This window comes from Ambystoma mexicanum, chromosome 3q (genome assembly GCF_040938575.1).
Source record: "Ambystoma mexicanum isolate Mex_15411 chromosome 3q, UKY_AmexF1_1, whole genome shotgun sequence".
Lineage (NCBI taxonomy): Eukaryota > Metazoa > Chordata > Amphibia > Caudata > Ambystomatidae > Ambystoma > Ambystoma mexicanum.
Window position 1 is genome coordinate 63265688 of NC_090926.1, and position 22476 is coordinate 63288163.

Sequence of the window (22476 nt, forward strand, 5' to 3'; positions counted from 1 at the left end):
CGGATATCTGTGGGGCTATTGGCCTTCCAGGATTTACTGGGAAAGTATAATGGGGATGATCAGATCGGCTCTCCACCTTGTCAGGTATAATTCTTGACCTGTATTTCCTATCCACCTGCGGGTTAGTCATCTGGGGCAGTATGGGGGTGGGAGGGGGGAGGGAGTTTTAAGCCCTCCTGTGGCATGTACGACTAACAGCGGCCGTTTATCTACAGTTTGGAATAACCAGAGTATAAGCCCTGCACTTCCATTTGTTGTCCCCCCTCCCACCCTCATTGGATTTGGTGGTTTTAGTAGCTCGAATGTTGCTGGAGCAAGTTTAGTAGAGCCAGGTTACACAAGGGTTTTTGAAGCGTTTTTGCCATCCTCTTGCTGGAGTAGTGATTCCCCCCCCTTGTTCAGGCCGTTCCCAACAGCATCCACCAGTGAAAGGACCAATTTCTTTGAAATGATGACTTTGGCGAGAACAAGACTGCACTGGCACTCTTTGTGTGCTATTATCCCCTCCCCAGGCTGTAGAGATGAACATTCTTATATGCTGTTTGCAGGGTAGGAGTGGTTTGAACATCCCATTGGCCATGCCGGCACATCTAACAGCCACCCTCCCCTCATAGTCAATCAAGCAGGTATATCTTCGACCAATGGTAGCTCGTTCTTGGTGCCCCTTGAGCCCTGATCATATTTTTAAAAAGCAGTGTGCTTATCAGGGATGGTCCGCTCTGGTAAGATCAAACGCTTCTCACCTTGTGGAGTTCCATCAGTGGTGGCCAATGGATGAAGCCGCTCGGATCTGTGCTGACTGGGGGATTTCACCAGGAAGAATTGCTAAGATCCCCGACTCAGAGTCTGCTATTTTGTCTGCCAAAGCCCGATGAACTGTTGAGATGTGCAAGGATAATCGTCAGCGCTTCCCATTTGTCCAGAGTCACTGGGCTGGCTCATAGGAAAACTAAGGCTTGTCAGATTTTGCAGGGATCTAAGCATTATGCAAAGCTGTGCCCCAGCTACCCCCCAAGCCCAAACTAAATGAACATTGGATGCACACAATAATTGGTTTATCTCACTAATGAGGGTATAAGCTTCACCCTGGTTCCCAAATGAGTTGAACAGACTAGTTTCGGCAGTATGTGGCAAGGAGGTTGATGGGGCCGGCATCAGTGCTGGGATTTTCCTTTTCACAGACAGCAGTTTCCGTTTGGGGAGTGGTACAATAGTTTGTTCCGATATAGTGGACGTGACAGAAGGGATACAAGTAGCCATTTTAAAGGTACATAAAAGAAATGTCATGAAATGTCCAGTACAAGTGTTCCATTTGCCTTTTTTCCATAATAATTCCACAATGACTTTGATACGAGCGGACAAATATCATCAAACTGTATTTATACAGCGCGCAGCAGCCCGTGGGCTTCTCACCTCTTCAGAAATACTGTTTGGGTGCTTGATAAATCCACTTATCGCGTGTACAGGTTCAAAGGACTACATAGCCTATTCAGCACCTTCAACGGTAGATGTTAGGCAAGTGCACAATCCATGGTAATCCACAAAGGCCTGCCATTCGCTAACTCCCTGCGGACGCCAACTCCAGCACCCTTTCCCCCGCGGGCTTCACATATCATTAGCTAGTTTACTCTTCAAACTTCAGTCATAACATTTCCTTTGCTGTTATATGCCAACCGAGTACAGATAACCCTGGTGGCACTAACAAGAGGACACTTACAGTCGCAATGCAAGGTTTAGACTCCTTTAGATTAATGTCTTACACCGCATATATTTGTTAAATTTTGCAATCCTGGCCGGAGTCAAAGAGGCAACATCTAATTGCCCCAGGTGTGGTAGAGTGGATGCTCACATCATGCACATGTTCTGGGAGTGTGTGAATGTGCAGGGGTTTTGGAATTCGATCAAGCTCACCAGTGTCAATGCAGGCATCACTAGGTACCAGTGGACCCGACAAGAATGCATTCTGGGGATGTATCCTAGAGTTGGAAAACATTAACACACCATTAGATTTATGGAATTGGCTTGCATTTTGTGTACAAGATGTATTGCCATGATGTGGAAGTCGTGCAAGGCACCGATGTTTGAGGTGTGGATGAGTGAAATACAGCGCTGGAGTCAGGGCTGGACTGCCCCACCGGGACACCGGGACATCCCCCGGTAGGCCTCTCGCCTGCAGGGCCCCTTTGAAGCGGATTGCAGAAGGATACACACGCACAAGCACATTGTGTGATTTCCCATCTGCATGGGTGGTTTGCTTTGTATTGGCTGCCTACAATGCCGGCTGCCACCACCGACCGAGCAGGCGCTGCATATTCTTTTTTTCTTCCCAGCAGGGCTGGGCCTGCGCCTGTTCATGAGGGCCTCCTACTGTGCTCGGCAGCGGATGATTGGAACCGCGCGTGCCAGTGTACACATTGGCAGCGCAGCGGCAGGGCCTGCAGCCGGCCCAGGCTGCGTGAGGCCTTGGGATCGATCATGTCGATTGTCGGATCAACTAAGGTAAGCAAGACGCTGAATGATATATGCATATCACTTCATGAAGGAACATTTGATTCGCATCATGACATTGGATACACCCACCACCCCACATGTTTATCAAATATGTCTTTCGATCATTATGACCATGAAATACGCACAAATGTGACTGTTCCTCATGCTGGTTTAATTCCACGGAACCCTGGGCCTGGTCACGGTGTATCGTTCAAACCTTCATTGTGGTCCCGTGGGAACTGTTGCAACATGTACAACACGCACCAAAGCACCGAGGCTGAGGATATTCCTTGTTCAAAGTAGGAGCACAGTTTCCATGACAAGGAGTACACAACCCTGGCGCACCTGCCTGGTTTGACCGCCCTTGTGCTTTAAATGTACCCTTGCCCTGGTATTTGAATGTAATAAGGCCATCAGAATTTCTAAGAGAAGATGATGAATCTTCATAGGGACAGTTTAAACCATAACGTTTCTCTGCTCATTGTCCAATGCAGAGGATGTTTTTTTTTTAACAGTCTGTAGCTTGCGTGTCTTCTGACTGTGAATTTGAGGGTGGATTTTGTTGTGGGTAGGCGTGGGCGGGAGTGGAGCAGGAGCCGGGGAGAGGCGGCACGGCGGTTTCTCGAAGGTTGACTGGCAAGCAGAGCACGAGAGAAAGCGGGCCTGTGTAAATGAATACAGCCTGCGTTCTCTCACTCCCGATTGGCTGTTAGTATGTCCCAGGATGCTACGCCTCCAGTTTGTCCTAGAAGGTTGTGTTTTCAAAAGCCACCTATAGGGAATGGCACTTGTGTTTTGGAGGTACTGTGTTTCGTGCTTTAAAGACTCTCTTTGTGTAAAATAAAGTACAAGGTATTTATCAGAGGGTGCCCATTACAAGTTAAATCCTCTCCGATAATTTTAATGGCTTTTAAATGAAAGCAGTGCCCTCTTGCCTTTGTGTTTTACTCGTTTCTATTCGGGTCTAAGGTTTAGTCAACACACACACTGCTAAATCCAGTGCTTTACATTTCGGTGTATATTGTATGAATAAACATGTCGCATCAAGTGATGTAGTGTGTCTAAATATGCAATATGTTTGGAGAAGCCATGCTCCCTTAAGGCTTTGATCTCGATGTTCTTGGTTAATTAGCAGCATACAGTAACAGCAAAGTGTTTTTGTAATTGCCCGATTCACACACGAATGCCCACACATGGGCTTGCTAATTTGAGCACTCAGTTGACAATTCACACAATTGCTCAGGTTTAGCAGGATGGCATTAACTAAACTTTATGAAATCGCTTTACCTAACATCGTACGTCAAAGAGAACGTAGAGCATCCAAGGAGCAGCGTCGAGATCACGCGAACTAGAACCAATGGCTTCCTGCACTACACCTGCCACAAATATAGCCACCAGTCATCATGTATCTTTACAATTGCGTGACTGTACGAGGCAGCTGTGGCAAACAGCAGAAGCACAATGTCAATGTGGTTATATGGGTTAGATCGAGGCCTCAAGGAGACCAGACTTCCCGAAAAAAAATTGAATGCAAGATAGCTTTGTATAGCGCACTTGTGCCATTGTGGAGGCCTCATGGTGCATGCTTCTGAAACAAAGGGGGTAGTGGAGGCAAGGTTAAGAGTGATAGAAGAATAGGCAGTATTGAAAGCTGAGTGGTGGATGCAGGCCGGAGGTTTGAGTCCTATGTGGTAGTATGATGATTCAGTGTACTTTCTAAGATAAAGTAATGCAATTTGTCATTTGTATAGCGCCTTTATCCCAATGGTATGGCCTTAAAGCGCTGTAGGTGTACACCCCTGGCGGACCGAAGTCCAGGGTATGGGAACATTGTGAGAGCAATTTGGAATGCTTGTGTGCATTTGACCAAATTAAGTTGGTTGGGATGGCCATGGCTAAGCCCCAGTTAGCCCAGTATGCGTGATCGACATACCCATGTCGAGCAGGCATGTGGATGGGTGCTGTGAGTTAGACAGAAGAGTGTGTGAGTGAAATAGACTGCTTCAAGGGTGGACTGGCCTATAGAGAACTCTGGAGATTTCCCGGTAGGCCTCTGCACCCTGGGCCTCTTGTGTGTGGTATTTCCAAATTGTCCCATAGGAAAAGGGTAGGGCTTGCTGAAAATGTGTAATATGGGGCCACTTTGAACATTATTTCCAGGGCCTCTTTTAGTTCCCAGTCCACCCCTGGCTGGAGTGCTGCATAGACTACGGCTTGGGGTCAAGCTACAGATGTACATGGTGGAGAAGTTGGCCTCCTCTTCGAGGCATGGAAGTCCTTAGTTAACTCTGCGTTATACCCCTCAGACGACAAACCCCCTTGAGCCCTAGATGACTGATGAATGACGTCCTTTTTCTTACTTTGCCAAATGGGCAACGCGGATACAGAGACTTGCACCCACCCCTGAGTATGAGATAATACTATAGGAAGTAGGGAGGACCCGTACTACAGTGGCACAACTGGTTGGTTTGTTTGTTTTTTCTTTTCGTTTTTCTGTCTTTCTTGTTTGGTCGACCTATGACAGCATGATATGCCCAATTGATTCTTGATACTGTTTGTCGTTTTATTTGCTACATTTGACAAAATGCCAATAAAAACATTTTTTTAAAAAGAGGACACTTACATTGTAGTACAATGTTGTCAGACTACGATATCCTCATGATGAAAAGTAAAAGTTAAAAAGAGAACGTGGGCTACTGGCTCCTGGGCTGAAGTAGTCTTCTGAGCATGGTTCTGCTGCGCCTTGAGTTCAGGTCTTGGGAAATGTTTTCTAAATATACAAGACAATTGTACCAGGCCCGAGTAAGATGAGTGCACTCTCGCCATTATAGAGTCAATCTTGATTCAATCAACATCTCATTAACATAGTGTAAGGCAAACCCTTCATAACCATCCTATTGGCGCATTTGTGATCACCAAACAGGGCAATGAAACCATTATCATAGGTCTTGGGTAGATGAGACTCAAGAAACTAAAGAATAGCTCTTGAAACCCAACACATCACCCACTGGGAAGGACATCTAAATATCAACCCCAAGCCAGGCTGTTATTCATCCCTGCACAGGCCCACACTGCAGCCCAGCAGACTGCCTCACCTCAGAAAGAAACCCTAGAGCTACTAACCTGTGTCAACATTCATGGTCTCCTTCTTCTCAGCCTCCGGATGGTCAATGAAGTACATCTCGTCCTCGTCTTTAATGGTGAATCTAACAACTGATGCCATAACTGCATTTCCTATTACAAAAACAACATTTCAATGATCATAGGCTGTTTCATAACAGACATGGTTCATAAGATCAATCTCTTTATTCATGAAAAGGTCTTATAACAAGATCCAACAACCTTTCTCTAAATCTTATCAACCTGTAATAATGCTCACAATGTTCCAAATAAGAGGTACAATGTGCAAAAGACATGTAGACCTGACCAACAGTGTATGTCACAGAGTTTTGGGTGATGCGTGGCACCACTCGCATTTTTAAACTGCATGCAAAAAAGAAGCATTCAATCATATGCTTTTTTTGGTGAGGCACGTGGTGATGAAGTGATAACTTAGACCCAAAGCCTGGGGACAGAGATAATGAGGGAAAAGAACTGAAAACTGATTTCTGCAAAATGTGAAAGTCTTGGATCCCGAGTGATACGTCCGAAAGGTTGGAAAGGTCAAGGTTAAAAGGTGCAGGCTGCTGCTTAACCCCTAAATAAAGAAAACGCATTAAACTTTCCCTGTGCATACCACAACATTCTCCAGAAGTGCTACCAATCCCTTAAGCAGAAGGAAATCAGACATAAGAGGAAAGTAGAGAGTCTAAGCACAGGCACCGCGTGAGCATATACCCATCTTCCCAATTGGTATGATTCCTACAAAAAGTGTTTCTTGTGCCTTTTCAACACACAGGTAGACATTCCACACCTAAAAGGAAGTCAGGGCTGAGGGTGTCACCTTACAAATAAGCATTGGTTGGATTGTTAATGGTACACACAGACACCATAATAAGTAAATATGGGTGCCAATTGTCTAATTGGGTGTGAAGGTACCATACAGGGGCAATCTTTGTGTTGATGGGGAGATTCCAAAGCTGTAGGGGCTTGAGAGTGCTTGTTGGGATGGAAGTGAATCTCTTGGAATAGGAACGAGGACTAGTCTGGAAGTCAGAGAGTTCTAAACAGAATCAACTGGAAAGGGTAGAGATGGTGTCATTGGTGGAAAAATACCATCGGTAGGTCAGATTAGAGCCAAGGCTTAGAAGAAGAGTTGGAGCAGTTAATACATGGTGGCTCATAGGTGTTGAGGCTGTGTGTTCCAGAGGCAAGACTGTGACTCTTTATAACATATGGATGGTCAATGGGGCAGCATTGTTGGTTTACAAGCAGGATTTCAACTGTGGGTGGAGACTTTGAAAATTACGGAGACTGGTTTACTGAAGCAGATGTCCCCATTCATAATGCACGTAGAACCAACATGTAATGGAGAAGTGCAGGCATTGAAATATGTGGCAGCTCTAAAGCTCCTGCTGGTAGCCTACATTCAAGATCAACAGACTCTTCAGGCCAACTGTACCGTGAGATATTAACTGTGTATCTGGGAAGGTGTATGAAGAGCAGGGGAATAAATCTAGAAGACAATTAAAGCATATGACCTATATAATGGAAAATGACAATGGGCAGTTTGTAGCTCATGTGGAAGTTACTTTTATGGAATGTCTTGTTCTTCAGAGGTCTCTCCCGATTTTTACCCCAGCTCTTCAAATCTTTGTTTTGTTCAGTGGAGATGTAAGATCACCAGTATGTGGTCCCAGTCAGCCCTACAGATACAAGCTATATCTGCCACTTTTACTTCCTAAAAATAGGGATAGGCTCCTATGTCGGTTTCCTATTTTTCTTTGTTGGGAGTAAGTCTCCTGCTTTTCAACGACACAGCTCCATTGATATGTTTGGACCAGAAGTCATGTAACGCCACTGGAGCAAACATATTATAACTGCCCAATCTGAAGAGGTACAAATTTATCTTTCAACATGCATGAACCATTCGATGCAACAAAACTATTTATTCCTAAAATATTTCTGTTATACAGTGAAAGCATGTGTACGTGCTAATACAATACTATAGGAATCTGACTTCGTTTTTTACTCCCTAAAAATCATTTTGCTTCCAACTTTAAAAAATAGGGAGCAAAATACGCCCATTTCACAATATCAGGAGCGATGGTCCCAATAGACGCAGCCAAGCATTAAGTAGCTTTCAGCATTTTGAGAAGCTTGCCCTATGTGGTGGCAAGTATTTCTTTGTCAAAGGAAGGGGTATAGCTGTAGTATTTGGCAGAAGAATTCTAAAATGGTCAGAAGGAAGAAACATTTTAATTCACAGAGTAGTTTTACTGTGCTGTAGCACCATCTGATGATCCTGAAGCACAGTAAAACAGGAAGTTGGTGAAAATCCTGCTTTAGACAGATATCTATTTAACTAGAGAGAATGACCCCAATATTAGGACCTGAGGTGAGAATACAGTATAACATAGGATTGTCCTAGTTGGTTCGTTTAAGAGCACAGTTGTTTGCATTCATTTTCAGGATCCAAAGTACCAGCGTTCTTAGCAATAATGAAATACAATCACAATTTATTTATGATTCAACTTATTTTATCTATATATAAGTATAGAGCGATGGTCTATCAATCCCCAACCTCTTACTTTTCTATTTTCTTGTAATTACTTTGAAAGACTTATTCTTTCTTTGAGTCCAAAACATTGACACAATATGAATCATTTAACATCTCATGCTCTTACATGAGTGCTCATATATTCCAAACTTCAAATATGGTGGCGTACATTAAATTCTAGATCTAACAATCCATAAGGTTTGAATCAATATGCATAGAATTGATGTACATACAGATACATAGTGGGTCCTTTAACCCGACATTACATAAAGAAGAATTTATGATCAGCTCTATATAACAAACATTTAGACAGCTAACAATTCGCCAGATTCTGCACCTTATCTGTGACACTAACACGAAGAACTGTTTATTATCAGCATACAGATGTTTGTACAACAATGGAGAACATTAAAAATGACAATGTTTTCTAATTGCAATGTGACTATTTTCTGTAACTATTGCCTTTAGATGCATTCTCTGCAACTCCTTGTTTTTCAGTAGCCAAGCCAATTAGCCACAGCACAATCAATTTGTCAGCAGAGAGTTTTGCGTTGTATATGAGCTAAACTGGGATCACCCAGGGACAATAAAGAAATGTCAGAAGAATAGCTGATGCATTCTTTACAAACAATATTTAATTTCCATAATCCTTGTACTCTTAGATAAACAAGATATGGTAGCTACATTTCATCACAGGAAGTATAATTTTACGGCTCAGTTTAGAAAATGCATACAAACATTAATTATTTTTCTTATGTATAGTGATGTTTTTATTAGATGACCTTCTGGCTCGACCTCTTTTGCCTGAATCAGCCTACTTACACATTTTCCAATTGGAGCAAGCGTTCAATCATTATCCCGTGAGGTGCCACTGCACAGTCATCATTAGGCTTGGGTTGAATCAAAGATCTTGTTTTTTTCGTCTTGGTCTCTCAAGGCCACTACGCCAATATCTCCGGCATTAGGGAACAGAACTTACTATTTCATCCCTTTCTTTTTATCATTGTCGATGAACTTTGGCAAAAACATTGGACTATTAGTCCAAATTTATAGTCTTCTTTGAGATTTCCATCAGCAGTTCTTTGGTCTGCAAGTTAAACCCATTAATATGTCATCCTTTCTTGGTTTGCTCAGTGCTCCTCTGCTGGGCTGTTTAAGGAGCAGAACTACAACCCCAGTAGGCAATACCAGTTTGGTTCACTTTGCTTGATCGGTACAAATGCTTTAAGTCCTTGAAGTCTTAAAACCTCAACTCCCAAAAGGTGAAGCATTGAAGCTTTTCTAGCTCACATGGTTGTCTTAGTGCTACTGTGCTTGTGCTTTGGAGGTTTTGAACAACCCCTCCCACAATGCAGGGCCTCTCTTGGCTCTTTCACCTGCATCTGCATACTTTTTCAGAAAGTATGTTGGTTTTAGAACATGACTTTGACCTTCTCTGCCTTCTCTCCAACGACAATTGGTCTCTCACCCAGTGTATGCCCTCACTCACTTTTTTGGGCTTTCTCCATTGGTCAAAACTTCTGCATAGAAGTTGTTAAGGAACCTACTACTGACCCTTGTGCCAACTCTCGGCAGACATGTCTACTGTGAGCGTGATCCCTTTCTGCTGCTCTGGCTTCAGAGAGCTCTTCATAAGTTCTCTGTGGACTCCCATCGGGAAGCTTTCCATCTGCATTCGATTCAAGTCCCGGTGCTCGAGCAGTTTGGAAACCCTCAGAGTACAGGCACTGCCACCTCCTTCACAGTAGGTTTCCCCAACAGTGTAACAGTCTCCAGCATGGCTCATGGCTGCATGATTGCTCTATCCAGCATATTCTCTTCAACTACCTCGTCCACGGCCATGTGATCATGAACAATGAAATAAGGATCCTCCTCTTCCGGTTGTTGTGCTGCGAATGTGGCTTCGTCACAAAGCCTTAATAAGGACCCTTCCTCTTGCATTGCTTACTGTCATACATTCCAAATTCCGGATTTGTACTTTTACAAAGTAGATTGTTTTCCTGTGATTTTACCCTCTTTACTACTGCGCGACTTCCTTGTGACTGGCACCCATCTAGTGCCACTAGGTTTATGACAATCCTGAAAATCAATTTGAAAGTTTTTGACTCACCACTACGTGAATATCTTTTTAATATCTGATATGATAAGTCATTTAGAACACGCATGTACGCAAGTGTTTCTAGACAAGGGAGGGAAGACAGAGGGGGGACAATACAAAGGATTGTACTGGGCCTTGTGACATACAGATTGTGCAAGTGCGACAGCGCCAAAGTGTAGGTGGGAGGGGGAAATGCCAGGAAGAAGGAGGGGATGTGCGATCAGGGTAGCAGTGCTCTGAGCAAGTCTGGCATGGATTCACATGCTCATGAATATTCCCTTTCGTCAGGCTGGGAATCCTCGGTAAAGAAAAAAATCAGTATCAGTTTCGTTTCTGATCTGTCTTTCTTAGTAGTAACCAATCACTGGTCTCTGGGTCATACTGCCCCCCAGCCAATGACTGCCCTCTCCCTAAGCCCCGCCCCTGGCTGCCATTCTCAGATTTGGTAGCACGTAAAGTGGCAGTATGACCAAGTGAAGAGCCGCAGAGGGGTAGGAGGGAGGGTTCGCATGTGAATCCATGCCAGACCCATGCTGGAGAACAACAGTTACAGGTAAGTAACTTGTTCCTTCTCCAGCATGGGGTCTGGCATGGATTCACATGCTCATGAATATAAGAATACATGGCAGTACACACATGCACAACCACTGGAGGTGGAAAGGCTCAACATTAAGCATTACATAAACTCAATATTAAGCAACTCTTACCTCCTCACCAGGCCCACCTTCAGGAGAACAGGTTGCGCAGCACTGCTTGGCCGACTCCGGACTCCTCCCTGGAATCCCGGTTGACGCAGTAGGTGTGCGTCGACCTCCATGTAGAAGCCCTGCAGATGTCCAGCAGGGGCACACCAGACAAGAACCCCGTAGTAGCAGCGATCGCTTTGGTCGAATGGGCTCTTGGACGGCCGGGCAACGGTCGGTTTGCCAACCGATGACAGTGCATGATGCAGCCGGAGAGCCATCTGGAAATGGAAGCCTTCGAAAGAGCCTTCCCTTGATTCACAGGTCCAAAGTTCACAAAAAGCTGTGATGTCCGCCAAAAACTCTTTGTGCGGTCCACGTAGAACTTCAGCGCTCTAGCTACATCCAGCGAGTGGAAAGTCCTCTCGGCTGGCGGCGAAGGCAACGGGAAGAAAACTGGCAGCACCAAGGGCTCGTTGAGGTGGAAGTCCGACGGCACCTTGGGCATGAAGGAGGGGTGCGTCCTCAGCACCACCCTCGTCTGATGGAAAGTCAAGTATGGAGGCTTGCAAGATAGGGCCTGGATCTCTCCCACTCGTCATGCGGAGGTAATGGCCACAAGGAACGCCGTTTTCCACGACAGAAATTTCAACGGTGCCGAATGCAGAGGCTCGAATGGTGGCCCCATGAGCATGGTCAGCACTACGTTGAGCTCCCACGCCGGGCCGGAGCCTTCACCTGCGGGAACGATCGGAACAGTCCCTTCATAAATTCCTTCACCAGGCTATGAGACCACAGGGATGACCGTACCGTAGTTCTGGTGTAACGGGAAATCGCTGCAAGATGGATCTTGATGGAAGCGTGAGCCAGCCCTGCCTTGGCCAGCGACAGCAGGTACGCAGCACTTGGGGGGCCGTAATTCACAGAGGGTTAATCTTCTGTGCACGGCACCAGACAGAGAACCTCTTCCACTTGTGTCCGTAGCATTTTAGCGTCGAGGACGCCCTGGCCTTTGCAAGCACCTCTTTGCAGTCCGCCGGGATATCGTACCCTCCAAATTCTAGCGCTGCAGGAGCCAGGCCTGCAGGTTCAGCGACTCCGGGTCTTGATGGAGGATGGCACCTCCTTCTCTGGAGAGAAGATCTGCGTCCGTTGACAGTCTGACTGGGGGGGATGTTGACAAGTCCAGAAGGTCCGGGAAGCAGATCTGCCTCGGCCACGCCGGTGCGACAAGCGTCATCCTGCACCAGGATCTCTTGAGTTGGTTGATGAGTCGGAGCAGCAATGGCAACGGAGGGAACGTATAAAGGAACAGGCCGTCCCAGAGTGACGAGAAAGCATCGGCCATGCTCCTTGGCTGGGGAAACCTGCTGGCGAACCTCTGGCACTTGGAGTTCATCGCCGTCGCAAACAGGTCGATCTGGAGTTTGCCCCATCGTTGGAAAAGTCGATCCACTTGATCCTGACACAGTTTCCACTCGTGGCACGAGCGCAGCTCCCTGCAGAGTGAGTCGGCGACAACGTTCTTTATTCCTGCTAGATGGAAGGGAACCAGAAACATCCCCTGGGCGTCGGCCCAGTGCCACAGATCTTGGGCTTCCTTAGACAGGGCTGGGGGTCTGGTGCTTCCCTGCTTCCGGATGTAGAACATTATGGTGGTGTTGTTGGTGAAGATCATCACCACCTTGCCCTTGAGGGATGGGAGAAACAACCTGAGGGCCCAGAACACTGCTCGGAGTTCCAGGATGCTAATGTGGAGTGACCTCTCCTCCGGGAGCCAAAGGCCTCTCGCGTGTAGATATCCGGTGTGCGCTCCCCATCCCTCCAGGGAGGCGTCCGTCGTCACCATCTCCTGATGCACCGGGGACTGAAAGTCCTTGCCCGCCGTGAGATGCGTGCGGGTGCCCCACCATCGAATCGCTTGGCGGAAAACCTCATTGAGCGGGATCCTGTCTTCGAAGCTGCCCGTCGCTTGTATCCAATGGGCGTCGAGGAACTCTTGTAGAGGACGCATCCTTAGCCTGCACAGGCGCACCAGGTAGATGCATGAGGACATCATTCCGAGCAGAGACTTGATGGATCTCACCCTGGCCACGTCTGTGGCCAGAAGGCGCTGCACCTCGGCCAAGATGGCCCTCATCCTCTCCTCCGACGGCGAGGCCAACCGTGCCACTGTATCGAGCTTGGCTCCCAGAAACAGTGCGACCTGCACTGGGACCAGGTGGGATTTTGAGTAGTTGATGGAGAATCCCAGATCCGTGAGAAGTTGGACGGTCTCCGCTGTGTGTTCAACGGCGAGTTCTCTTGACCTTGCACGGATGAGCCAGTCATCAAGGTAGGGGTAGATGTGGATCCCCCGCAGGCGCAGCCGCACCGCCACTGGTGCGAGGCACTTGGTAAACACCCTGGGTGCCGACTTCAGCCCGAATGGTAGGGCCTTAAATTGGTAGTGCCGTCCTTGGACTATGAATCTGAGAAACTTTCGGTGTCCTTTTAGAATGGGGATGTGGAAGTAAGCGTCCTCCAAGTCCAGCGACGATAGGATCGCCCTCCTCCAGCTGTCCCAGCACGTGCTGGAGGGTGACCATCCTGAACTTTTGTGCCTTGATGTATTTGCCGTCGCAGGTCCAGGATGGGGCGCCAACCGCCTGTCTTCTTTCTGACGAGGAAGTACCTTAAATACACTCCGGAGCCCCAGAGCCTCTTCGGGACGAGCTCGATGGCACCCTTCTTAAGCGTCGTGCTTACTTCTAACAGCAGTTAAGGGATGTGATTTTCCTTCCTGGCCACAGGAGGAATGCGGGGGCACTTCTTTAGAAGTTCGAGAGTGTGCCCGCGGGCCAGGGCATCCAGCACCCAACGGTTGGTGGAGATGGACTCCCATGCGCTGACAAACTTCGCTAGCCGGCCTCCCACCGGGGTGCTTCGGTGGGGGCCCGACGCTACAGCCGGTTCAATCCTGCTTGCAGGCGGCCTTGCCGCCTTGGCCTCCTTGGCGACGACGACGAGATCCTTCTGACTTGCCGCGTCCTCTGTAGGCCTCCTGTGACGAGGAGCGGGCTGCCTAGCGGTACGTCGAGGAGCCGCCACTGGATCCCTTGGAGGCACCCTGTCTGCCTCCGGCGTTCCAAAAGGGCGGCCATAGTTGCTGCAACACTCCCAAGGCCCGAGCCGTCTCCGTGTTGGTCTTGATGGCCTGAAGCGACTCATCCACTGTTTTCCCAAACAGGTTGTTCCCGTCGAAGGGCATGTCCAGAACTCTGGTTTGCACGTCCTGGCGCAAATCAGTTGCCTTGAGCCATCCCCGCCGTCAAAGGCAAACACTGTTGCCCAACTGGAGGAATCCGGTGTCAGCGATATCCGTGGCCACTGTTATGGCGTGGTCCGAAGCCACCTCACCTTCCTGCAGGATCTCCAGGGCCTCCGACCTTTTGTTGTCCGGTAGGAACTCCAGCAGGGGAGCGATCTTGTACCACAGCTCCCTGTCGTAGCGGGCCACAATCGCTAAGGCGTTGGCCGCCTTAATTGTTGTTGCCGCGGACGAGATGACTCGTTGTCCCATGGCATCCAGCTTCTTCCCCTCGCCGTCCGGTGGGGAGGTCGAAGTTGAGGATGACGCCCCCGCCGCCTTCTTCTTGGCCACCGCCGGGACGACCGAATCCGGGGTTGGCTGTGCCCTAAGGCACAATGGGGCGGAATCGGGGACCTGGTACTTCTTCTCGTACCGATCCCTCTTGGCAGGCGTCGTGGACTGGTTCTTCAGGAGAGCAAGTCCCTCCTCCCAGATATCATCAATCAATGGTACCGCGAGGACCGTCTTCCTCTTGGCCTCGTGCCGCTGATAGAGGAAGCCTCCCTTCTTCTGTTTTTCGGGGCACAGTTGGAAAAGCCCAGATTCCGTGGCAATCATGGCGTGGAAGGAGCCAATTTCATCGGGCGATGAGGCCCGAGGGAGTGGTTACGGAAGGTCCATCCCGTTGTCACCACCGTCGTCATCCGTCCCCGTCGTAGCCTTATCCGCTCCCATGTCATTCCTTGGATCAGGGGAAGGGGATGAAGGCTGAGTGGGCCGCGAGGGTAGCAAAGGTGGGGGGTGGATGAACTATCCTCCGCTTGTTTGGAGGGCTTCCCGTCGGGCCCGGTTCTTCTGGGTCGTCCGTTGGGGGTAGAGGCAACCTCATCCTTATCTCCGTGCATAAGGTTTGGATTGCCATCAAAATGGCCACTGAGTTGTCCTGGGCTCGGGCACTGGTTGTGACGGGTGCGATGGTTGCTCCTCCTCCACGGGAGCCTCGTCAGCGTCACTGTCGCTCTCTTCAGGATTCCTCCAGTGGGACCGGACCGCCTCGAACCTCTTGTTGAGGGCCTTCATAACTACAACCAGCTCCTCCTCAGAGGCTGTATCCGTGTCCGTAACGCCCACCGCCCCCCCCTTTTTCCACCAGGTTCTTCACGGAGGTCTTATCGATGGGCTGAAAAGAGGATTCCCTCAGCGGTGGCAGGGAAACTCTGGGCCCCGAGGTCGCCTCCACTGGGGTAGCCTCCACAGGCTTCACCAGGGCCGCTGCGACTCCCTCGATAGAGGCCTTAGCCGGGTGAATCAAGGCCTTCACCAACTTGGGCGCGCCTGAGGCCTTCCCCTTGGGGGGAGTGTCACCGCCTCGCTCCCCCTCTACTGATTCCTTCGAGATCAAAAGGGGCCTCTCCAGAAGCTTACCCGGGTTCTCTGATGTTCTCTTCCCCGAGCCAGAGCGTTGGCTTGTGGTTGATGGCGTCGGTGAAAGTGCGCCCTGCCTGGCAGCCGAGGAGCCCGACCGTTCGGCACTCCCGGTGCCCGTGGACTCGCGGTGCTTTGCCTTTTGTTGGGCCCCTGTCGCCGGAGCGCCCTCACAGGACTTAGAAGACCGCTCTGACTTCTTCTTCTCACCTGCTGGGCTCTTTCCTTCCAGCCAGTTGGCGAGGCGGGACAGACGATCCCTCATAGTCCGTTCCGACATGTTCATGCAAAAAGCACAGTCCTTCTCCACGTTTGTCTTGTCTTCGTGAAGGCAGTAGAAGCATCTTGAATGCTCATCCCTCCTTGAACACATTCTGTAATCCGCATCCAGGGCAGTTCCTAAACAGCTTGGATCCGGGTGTAGAGCTTCCCTTGTCCTGGGCCATGTCCACGAGGTAGGCCGCAGAATCTTCTGGAATCCTCCAAGAAGCGTAACTCAATGAAAACTTCGCCCTTGAGGGGCGTAGAAAAATCCAAAACGGGTCCCCGTTGATCGGAAGTAGAAACGGTGGAGCTTGAGGCTCGATTGACCGAAAAATGAGAATAAACTCTTTGAAAAAAGCGCAAAACGCAGAAAAAGCTCGAGAGCTCTAGCACGAGGACTCTCAACAATTGAACGTGCGGTACAAATCTGAGGATGGCGGCCAGAGGCGGGGCTTAGGGAGAGGGCAGTCATTGGCTGGCGGCAGTATGACCCAGAGACCAGTGATTGGTTACTACTAAGAAAGACAGATCAGAAACGAAACTGATACTGATTTTTTCTTTACCGAGGATTCCCAGCCTGACGACGGGAATATTCAGGAGCATGTGAATCCATGCCAGACCCCATGCTGGAGAAGTTAAGAGGTCTTTGTACTGGACAGAAAGCCTGACATCTAGAGCCAAATGTACATCTTGCTGCATTCAGGGTAGCAAGCACAACTGTGCCTGGCAAAGGGGCAAATGGTCTATGTGCACCTCAAGTATTAATAAGGAGGCTTTTGCACAAGCCTTACAATTAACAGAGGTGAAACCACACACAGATGTCTGTGAGAAACAGCAGACTTCCACATGTATGGCTTGGATTACAATCCCCTATTCATAAATTGTACACGTGTAAAGCAATGAAAAGAAAGTTCTGAATTAGGAATTATAACGACTTCAGGGGTGCCAGCAGCATTCAGACGCTGTTCCATGCGCAATGCAAACATCCCTCCAGGGACACCTGGTTACTGCTTGCTCTTGGCAGATTGTAACTACAATGCTTTGAAACCAGATGTGCAGTGAACATGTATTCATACATGTCCTTTCAAACTGCAAGGCAGGGGTACCAACCACTGGTATCCTCTTTTATAATATGACTCGTAAGAGGCTGCAATGTGACCATTGTGATTCTCAGTGGCAAATGCAAATCACTATGTCCATTTTATATATTGAGGCCTGACACTTCTCAAATATATAGCTAAGACTCCTTAAAATGGCAGCCTTGGGGAATGCTAGCTCCTTGTGTACATTGTGGAATGTCGGTGTCTGAAGATGGACATGGTGGCATTGTATTAGACTTTCTTTTATTTATTTACCAGAAACCAGAACTGTCCCTATGTTCATCATTCTACTCTAAAAAGGAAATGTCAAACGGTGCTTGTCAGTGTGTCTTTGCAGATACCAAGTAAAGTCATCCGCCCAGAATCCTAACCTGAGCTCTGTCCCTACCACTATTAACAAAACAAACTCTGCACAAAGGTACACTTAGGTCCTTGGCCCTCGCAACTGACCGTTGGATGCTTTCTGACTCCCACCCTAGTATGTCCTTCTCAACAGGGCTTCTTGACCCTGGTGCACAGGCCCAGCCAGAATGTCTTTTAATCAGTCTGTCTTCTACACGCTTACATTAAATCCACAATAAATGTCTCTGGTTCTCTTTTCCTCGACCCAGTTGGTCTGCCCGTTCCAGGCGCTCTTGCTCTCAAGGCGGCTCTTCCTCGCTGCCATAGGACCACTGTGCAACAACGGCGGCGCTCTTTGACAAGTGTCCCAGTACGCATTAGGGGCGGCATCCGGGTAAATTCTGAGTGCTGGTGGGGTTTTGCAAAAGCCTGCTCCTCTTTCTCCCTCTCAGGGTTGCCAGCTGTCGCGCCGTGTGTGCGGTTGACTTTTGGCTGCTGCACAGATCTTCTGGTTTCCTACTAGGCGTCCTTCTCTCCTTCTCATGAATGGCGAACTCTGCTGACAGCAATGATTAGTATGGAGGCTGTGATGGGTTACAAGCTTGTGGGTGAAGGCTCAGGCTTCTGATGCCTGCGGTCGAATGCAATGAAAATAAATGGAATTCCAAGCATTTGTTTTCAAAAGGTGTAGGGTGATGCAACGTGATACCATTCATATACATACAGGCACTTTCAGAGGGGACAACAAGCTGGGCCTTCTCAATTGCCACCATCCCCTTTTGTCATAAATCACCAATTTATCAATTGAAAAGGATACGGTAACCAAAAAGGATACAATTGGTAGGGCTCTTCCGGATCCTTTTTTCACACAACTTGATTGTAGGTAGATCAAATTAGACCTTCCAAATGATACAACTCTCTGACTGATGAAACAGGCAGAGAGATGGATCACTGGAAAGGGCGTGGGTATTGTATCGGAAGTACGCCTAGGATAGATAAAGTATCATAAGAAACTGTCCCAAACTCAAATCACTATGATAGCACAGTATTAGCATTAATTCAAAACACTGACCTTATGGCAAAAAAAACTGAAGTATTCAACGAAAGTCTCTTGAAGAAAACCAGGAGTTGAACCAACGACAAAGGAGGGGAAGATTAGTAAGGGAGACTTATCCTGAATGGCACGAGGCTCACGCTAGATACCGGGTTGGTGCACCACAGGATAGCGTCCAAAGTACTATGCACAATCACCTTCCAATAGTTCATGAAATAGTTCCTTTCCCACGAAGAACAAAAATTAGAAGTTCATCTGTTAACTGTCACAGGTACCAAGGTTCAAGGTAGTTCAGAAAACCATGTGCAGGATTGCACGTGACAGCATACACGCAGCCAGGACAGCCCGCTTGGAAACAGCGTTTCCGCGTGGAGATTTAGCACGCAAACAGGATACACGCAGCCCAGGACAGCCGTGCTTGGAAACAGCGTTTCCGCGTGGAGATTTAGCACACGAACAGGATACACGCAGCCCAGGACAGCCGCGCTTGAAAACAGTGTCCGCGTGTGGAGATTTGGCACGCGAACAAGATACACGCAGCCCAGGATAGCCACGGTTGAAGACAACGTCTGCGTGAAGATTTGGCACGCAACCAGGATACACGCAGCCCAGGACAACCGCGCTTGTAGACAGCGTCCGCGTGGAGTTTTGGCACACGAACAGGATACACGCAGCCCAGGACAGCCGCGCTTGGAGACAGCGTGGAGATTTGGCACGCAAACAAGATACACACAGCCCAGGACAGCCGCGCTTGCAGACAGCATCCGCGTGGAGATTTGGCACGCGAACAGGATACACGCAGCACAGGACAGCCGCGCTTGGAGACAGCGTCCGCGTGGAGCTTTGGCACGCGAACAGGATACACACAGCCCAGGACAGCCGTGCTTGGAGACAGCGTGGAGATTTGGCACGCGAACAAGATACACGCAGCCCAGGACAGCCACGCTTGGAGACAGCGTCCGCATGGAGATTTGGCACGCGAACAGGATACAAGGCTCCAGGAATTAGCGTGTGGAGGAAAACACGCTCCAAAAGGCCAAAGAGGTTGCTGAAGGGAATGCGAGGACGCAGGTCCGGAGTTTAGCTACAAAACACCAAATATGAATTAATCAGAAGCAGCGATCGACGTTTCCACGCTGCTTAAGTACATACTGCCGTGATACACGTGACGGAACTAAGTCACGTGATAATAACGACGTGAAAAATGCAGACGTCGTTTTCCGGGCAAAGCATCGAACAACCTCCATTTCGAATAGAATGGTCTAGCGGTTCTATGGGCGCAACTCATTTTGTATGAAGAGGTTGTTCCCGGTCCAGAGATATGTCCAGCAGGCATGATAGTGCCACCCCCCAAAGGAGCAACCTCTCCCCTTTTCGAGTGGAATCGCCTTAATAAAGCAGGAGCATGAATGTTAGACAGAGGTTCCCAGGATCTATCCCCGGGACCATTGCCTTTCCAGTCCACCAGATAATACGGCTTCCCAGACCGTAGCCTCATGTCCAGTATGTCCTGTACTTCATATTCGTCTGACCCTTTCACAGAAATAGCAACAGGTCGTATAGGCAATCTAGTAGCATCAGAGCACGGTTTGATGAGTGACACGTGGAATACAGGATGCACTCGCCACCGTTGTGGCAATGCCAGACGGACAGCAGCCGGATTTATAACGTGGAGCACTTCACATGGCCCGATGTATTTAGGCAACAATTTCTTTTTACCGGGTATCCTCAAGTTTTTAGTGGACAGCCATACCTTCATACCTGCTTTGTAGACAGGTGCAGGGATTCTATGAGCATCGGCATATGTCTTATCTCGTTTTTTAGCTTGCTCCAATTGCTGCATAACTTTCATCTGTAGACTCTTTAGATCTCTAATACTACATCCTGCTGCAAGAGTATCCAAAGACAATCTGGAATCCAAAGGAATGGATCGGGGGTGTTGCCCATACAGAGCATAGAAAGGCGAAGTACCTATGGTAGGAATTTTTATAGGAAAACTTCGCTGCCGGCAGGACATTGAGCCAATCTGACTGAAACTGCAGGCACAAACATCGCAGATATTGTGCAAATAGTGCTATTGACTCTCTGTCTGTCCATCCGTTTGAGGGTGATAAGCACTCGACAACCTGTCATCAATTAGTAGTGCCGAATTCAGTGCTCTCCAAAAACGTGACGCAAATTGTGAGCCCCTGTCAGTGATTATCACTGAGGGTAGGCCAAAAAAACGGAATATATGCCGGATGAATAAATCAGCCAGACCAGCAGCTGTTGGTAAACCCATACAGGGGATAAAAAGCGCCAATTTTATAAAGTAGTCCACCACAACCCATATGGTATCGTAGCCATTATTTCTTGGATGTTGTACCACAAAATCCATTGATATCATGTCCCATGGTTTTTTAGGAACAGGTAGGAACTGGAGTAAACCCACTGGTTTGCCAGGAGTGTTCTTGCATTGACTGTATACAGAACATGTTGAAACATAATTTATAACATATTGTGTTATAGACGGCCACCAACACCATCTTTTCAGCAACCCTAGGGTCTTCTTCTGTCCAGGATGGGCTGCAATCAAGGAATCATGACCCCAACTGAGGGCCTTGTTCCGAGTGGTACGAGTTGGTAGATAAAGTAGTCCTTGTTTGAAAGGCAAACCATTGTATATATCAAGATTCAATTCCTGAATCAATTGTGGATTTAGTTTCACCCACTCCTGTAACTCGTTTTTTAGGGAAGGTTGTGCAGAACAACTACATATCACGTGATCTGCCAACAACTTATTTTGCACCGATGGTTCTTCCTTCACCTCTTCACCAATGCGAGAAAAAGCATCCGACTTGACATGTTGTCTGGCAGGGCGATAAGTAATCTGGAAATCGTATTGAGCAAAAAGAGCATGCCATCTGGCCTGTCTAGCTGTAAGACATTTCATAGTTTTGAATGCCTGAAGATTTCTATGATCCGAGTACACCAGCACCTGATGTTTGGCCCCAAGAAGATGATGTCGCCATTCTCTGAAATCATCCTTGATTGCAAGTAATTCACGCTCAGTGACAGTATAGTTCTGTTCGTATGAGGTAAGCTTATGTGAGAAGAAAGCAACTGGATGCTCCTCCTTGGTTTCTGCACAAACTTGCGAAAGTACAGCTCCTGTAACGACACTGGAAGCATCTGCTTCAACGATAAACTGACAATCCGGATCAGGATGTTGAAGTACAGGTGCAGTGGTAAATGCTTCCTTTAACATCTCAAAAGATGCTTGGGCATTCTGGTTCCAACAGAATGGAACTTTGGAACTAGTTAAGGCTGTCAATGAGGCCACTGTTTTGGAGAAAGAACGAATAAATCTGAGATAACAATTCGCAAAACCTAGGAATGACTGTAATGACTTGACATTGTGTGGAACTGGCCAATTCAATATGGCCTTCACTTTGGAACGACTCATTCGAACACCTTGATTGGTAATGTCGTAACTCAGAAATTCCACTTCTTGAGTATGAAAGACACATTTCTCGGCTTTAACAAAAAGCTTGTTCTCTCTCAGTCTTTGTAAAACAGCTAACACGTGTTTAACATGTTCTGGAAAAGACGATGAATATATCAACATGTCATCCAAGTAAATCACCACAAATTGGTCCATCATATCTCTGAAGATATCGTTCATGAAGAACTGAAATGTGGCGGGAGCATTACAAAGACCAAAAGGCATCACTAAATATTCATAAAGGCCATACCGCGTCTTAAAATCTGTCTTCCATTCGTCTCCTTCACGAATGCGAACCAGATTGTAAGCCCCGCGCAAGTCCAATTTAGAGAAGTACTTGGAAGTTCCTAATTGATCTAACAGAACATTTATCAGTGGTAAAGGGTACTGATTCTTTATGGTGATGTCGTTAAGAGCCCTGTAATCAATGCAAGGCCTTAGATCTCCTTCTTTCTTCGGAACAAAGAATAAAGGAGAGGCAGCCGGCGATTGAGATGGCCGTGTAAATCCCATATCAAGAGCTTTATCGATGTATTCTTTCAAGACAACATCTTCTTTGGGAGTTAAAGAATAGACTCGACCAGT

At 47.8% G+C, this 22476-nt stretch overlaps 1 protein-coding gene across 5 annotated transcripts in view; it reads right to left on the reverse strand.

Moving 5' to 3' along the window:
- LOC138582116 (zinc finger protein 154-like) overlaps positions 1-22476 on the reverse strand; it is a 282557-nt gene that overhangs the window by 12666 nt on the left and 247415 nt on the right. For all 5 annotated transcript variants that reach the window (XM_069653101.1, XM_069653099.1, XM_069653102.1 and 2 more), the window contains one exon: positions 5614-5724. In XM_069653101.1, coding sequence (XP_069509202.1) covers positions 5614-5724 — 111 coding nt within the window. The remainder of the gene's footprint in view (positions 1-5613; positions 5725-22476) is intronic.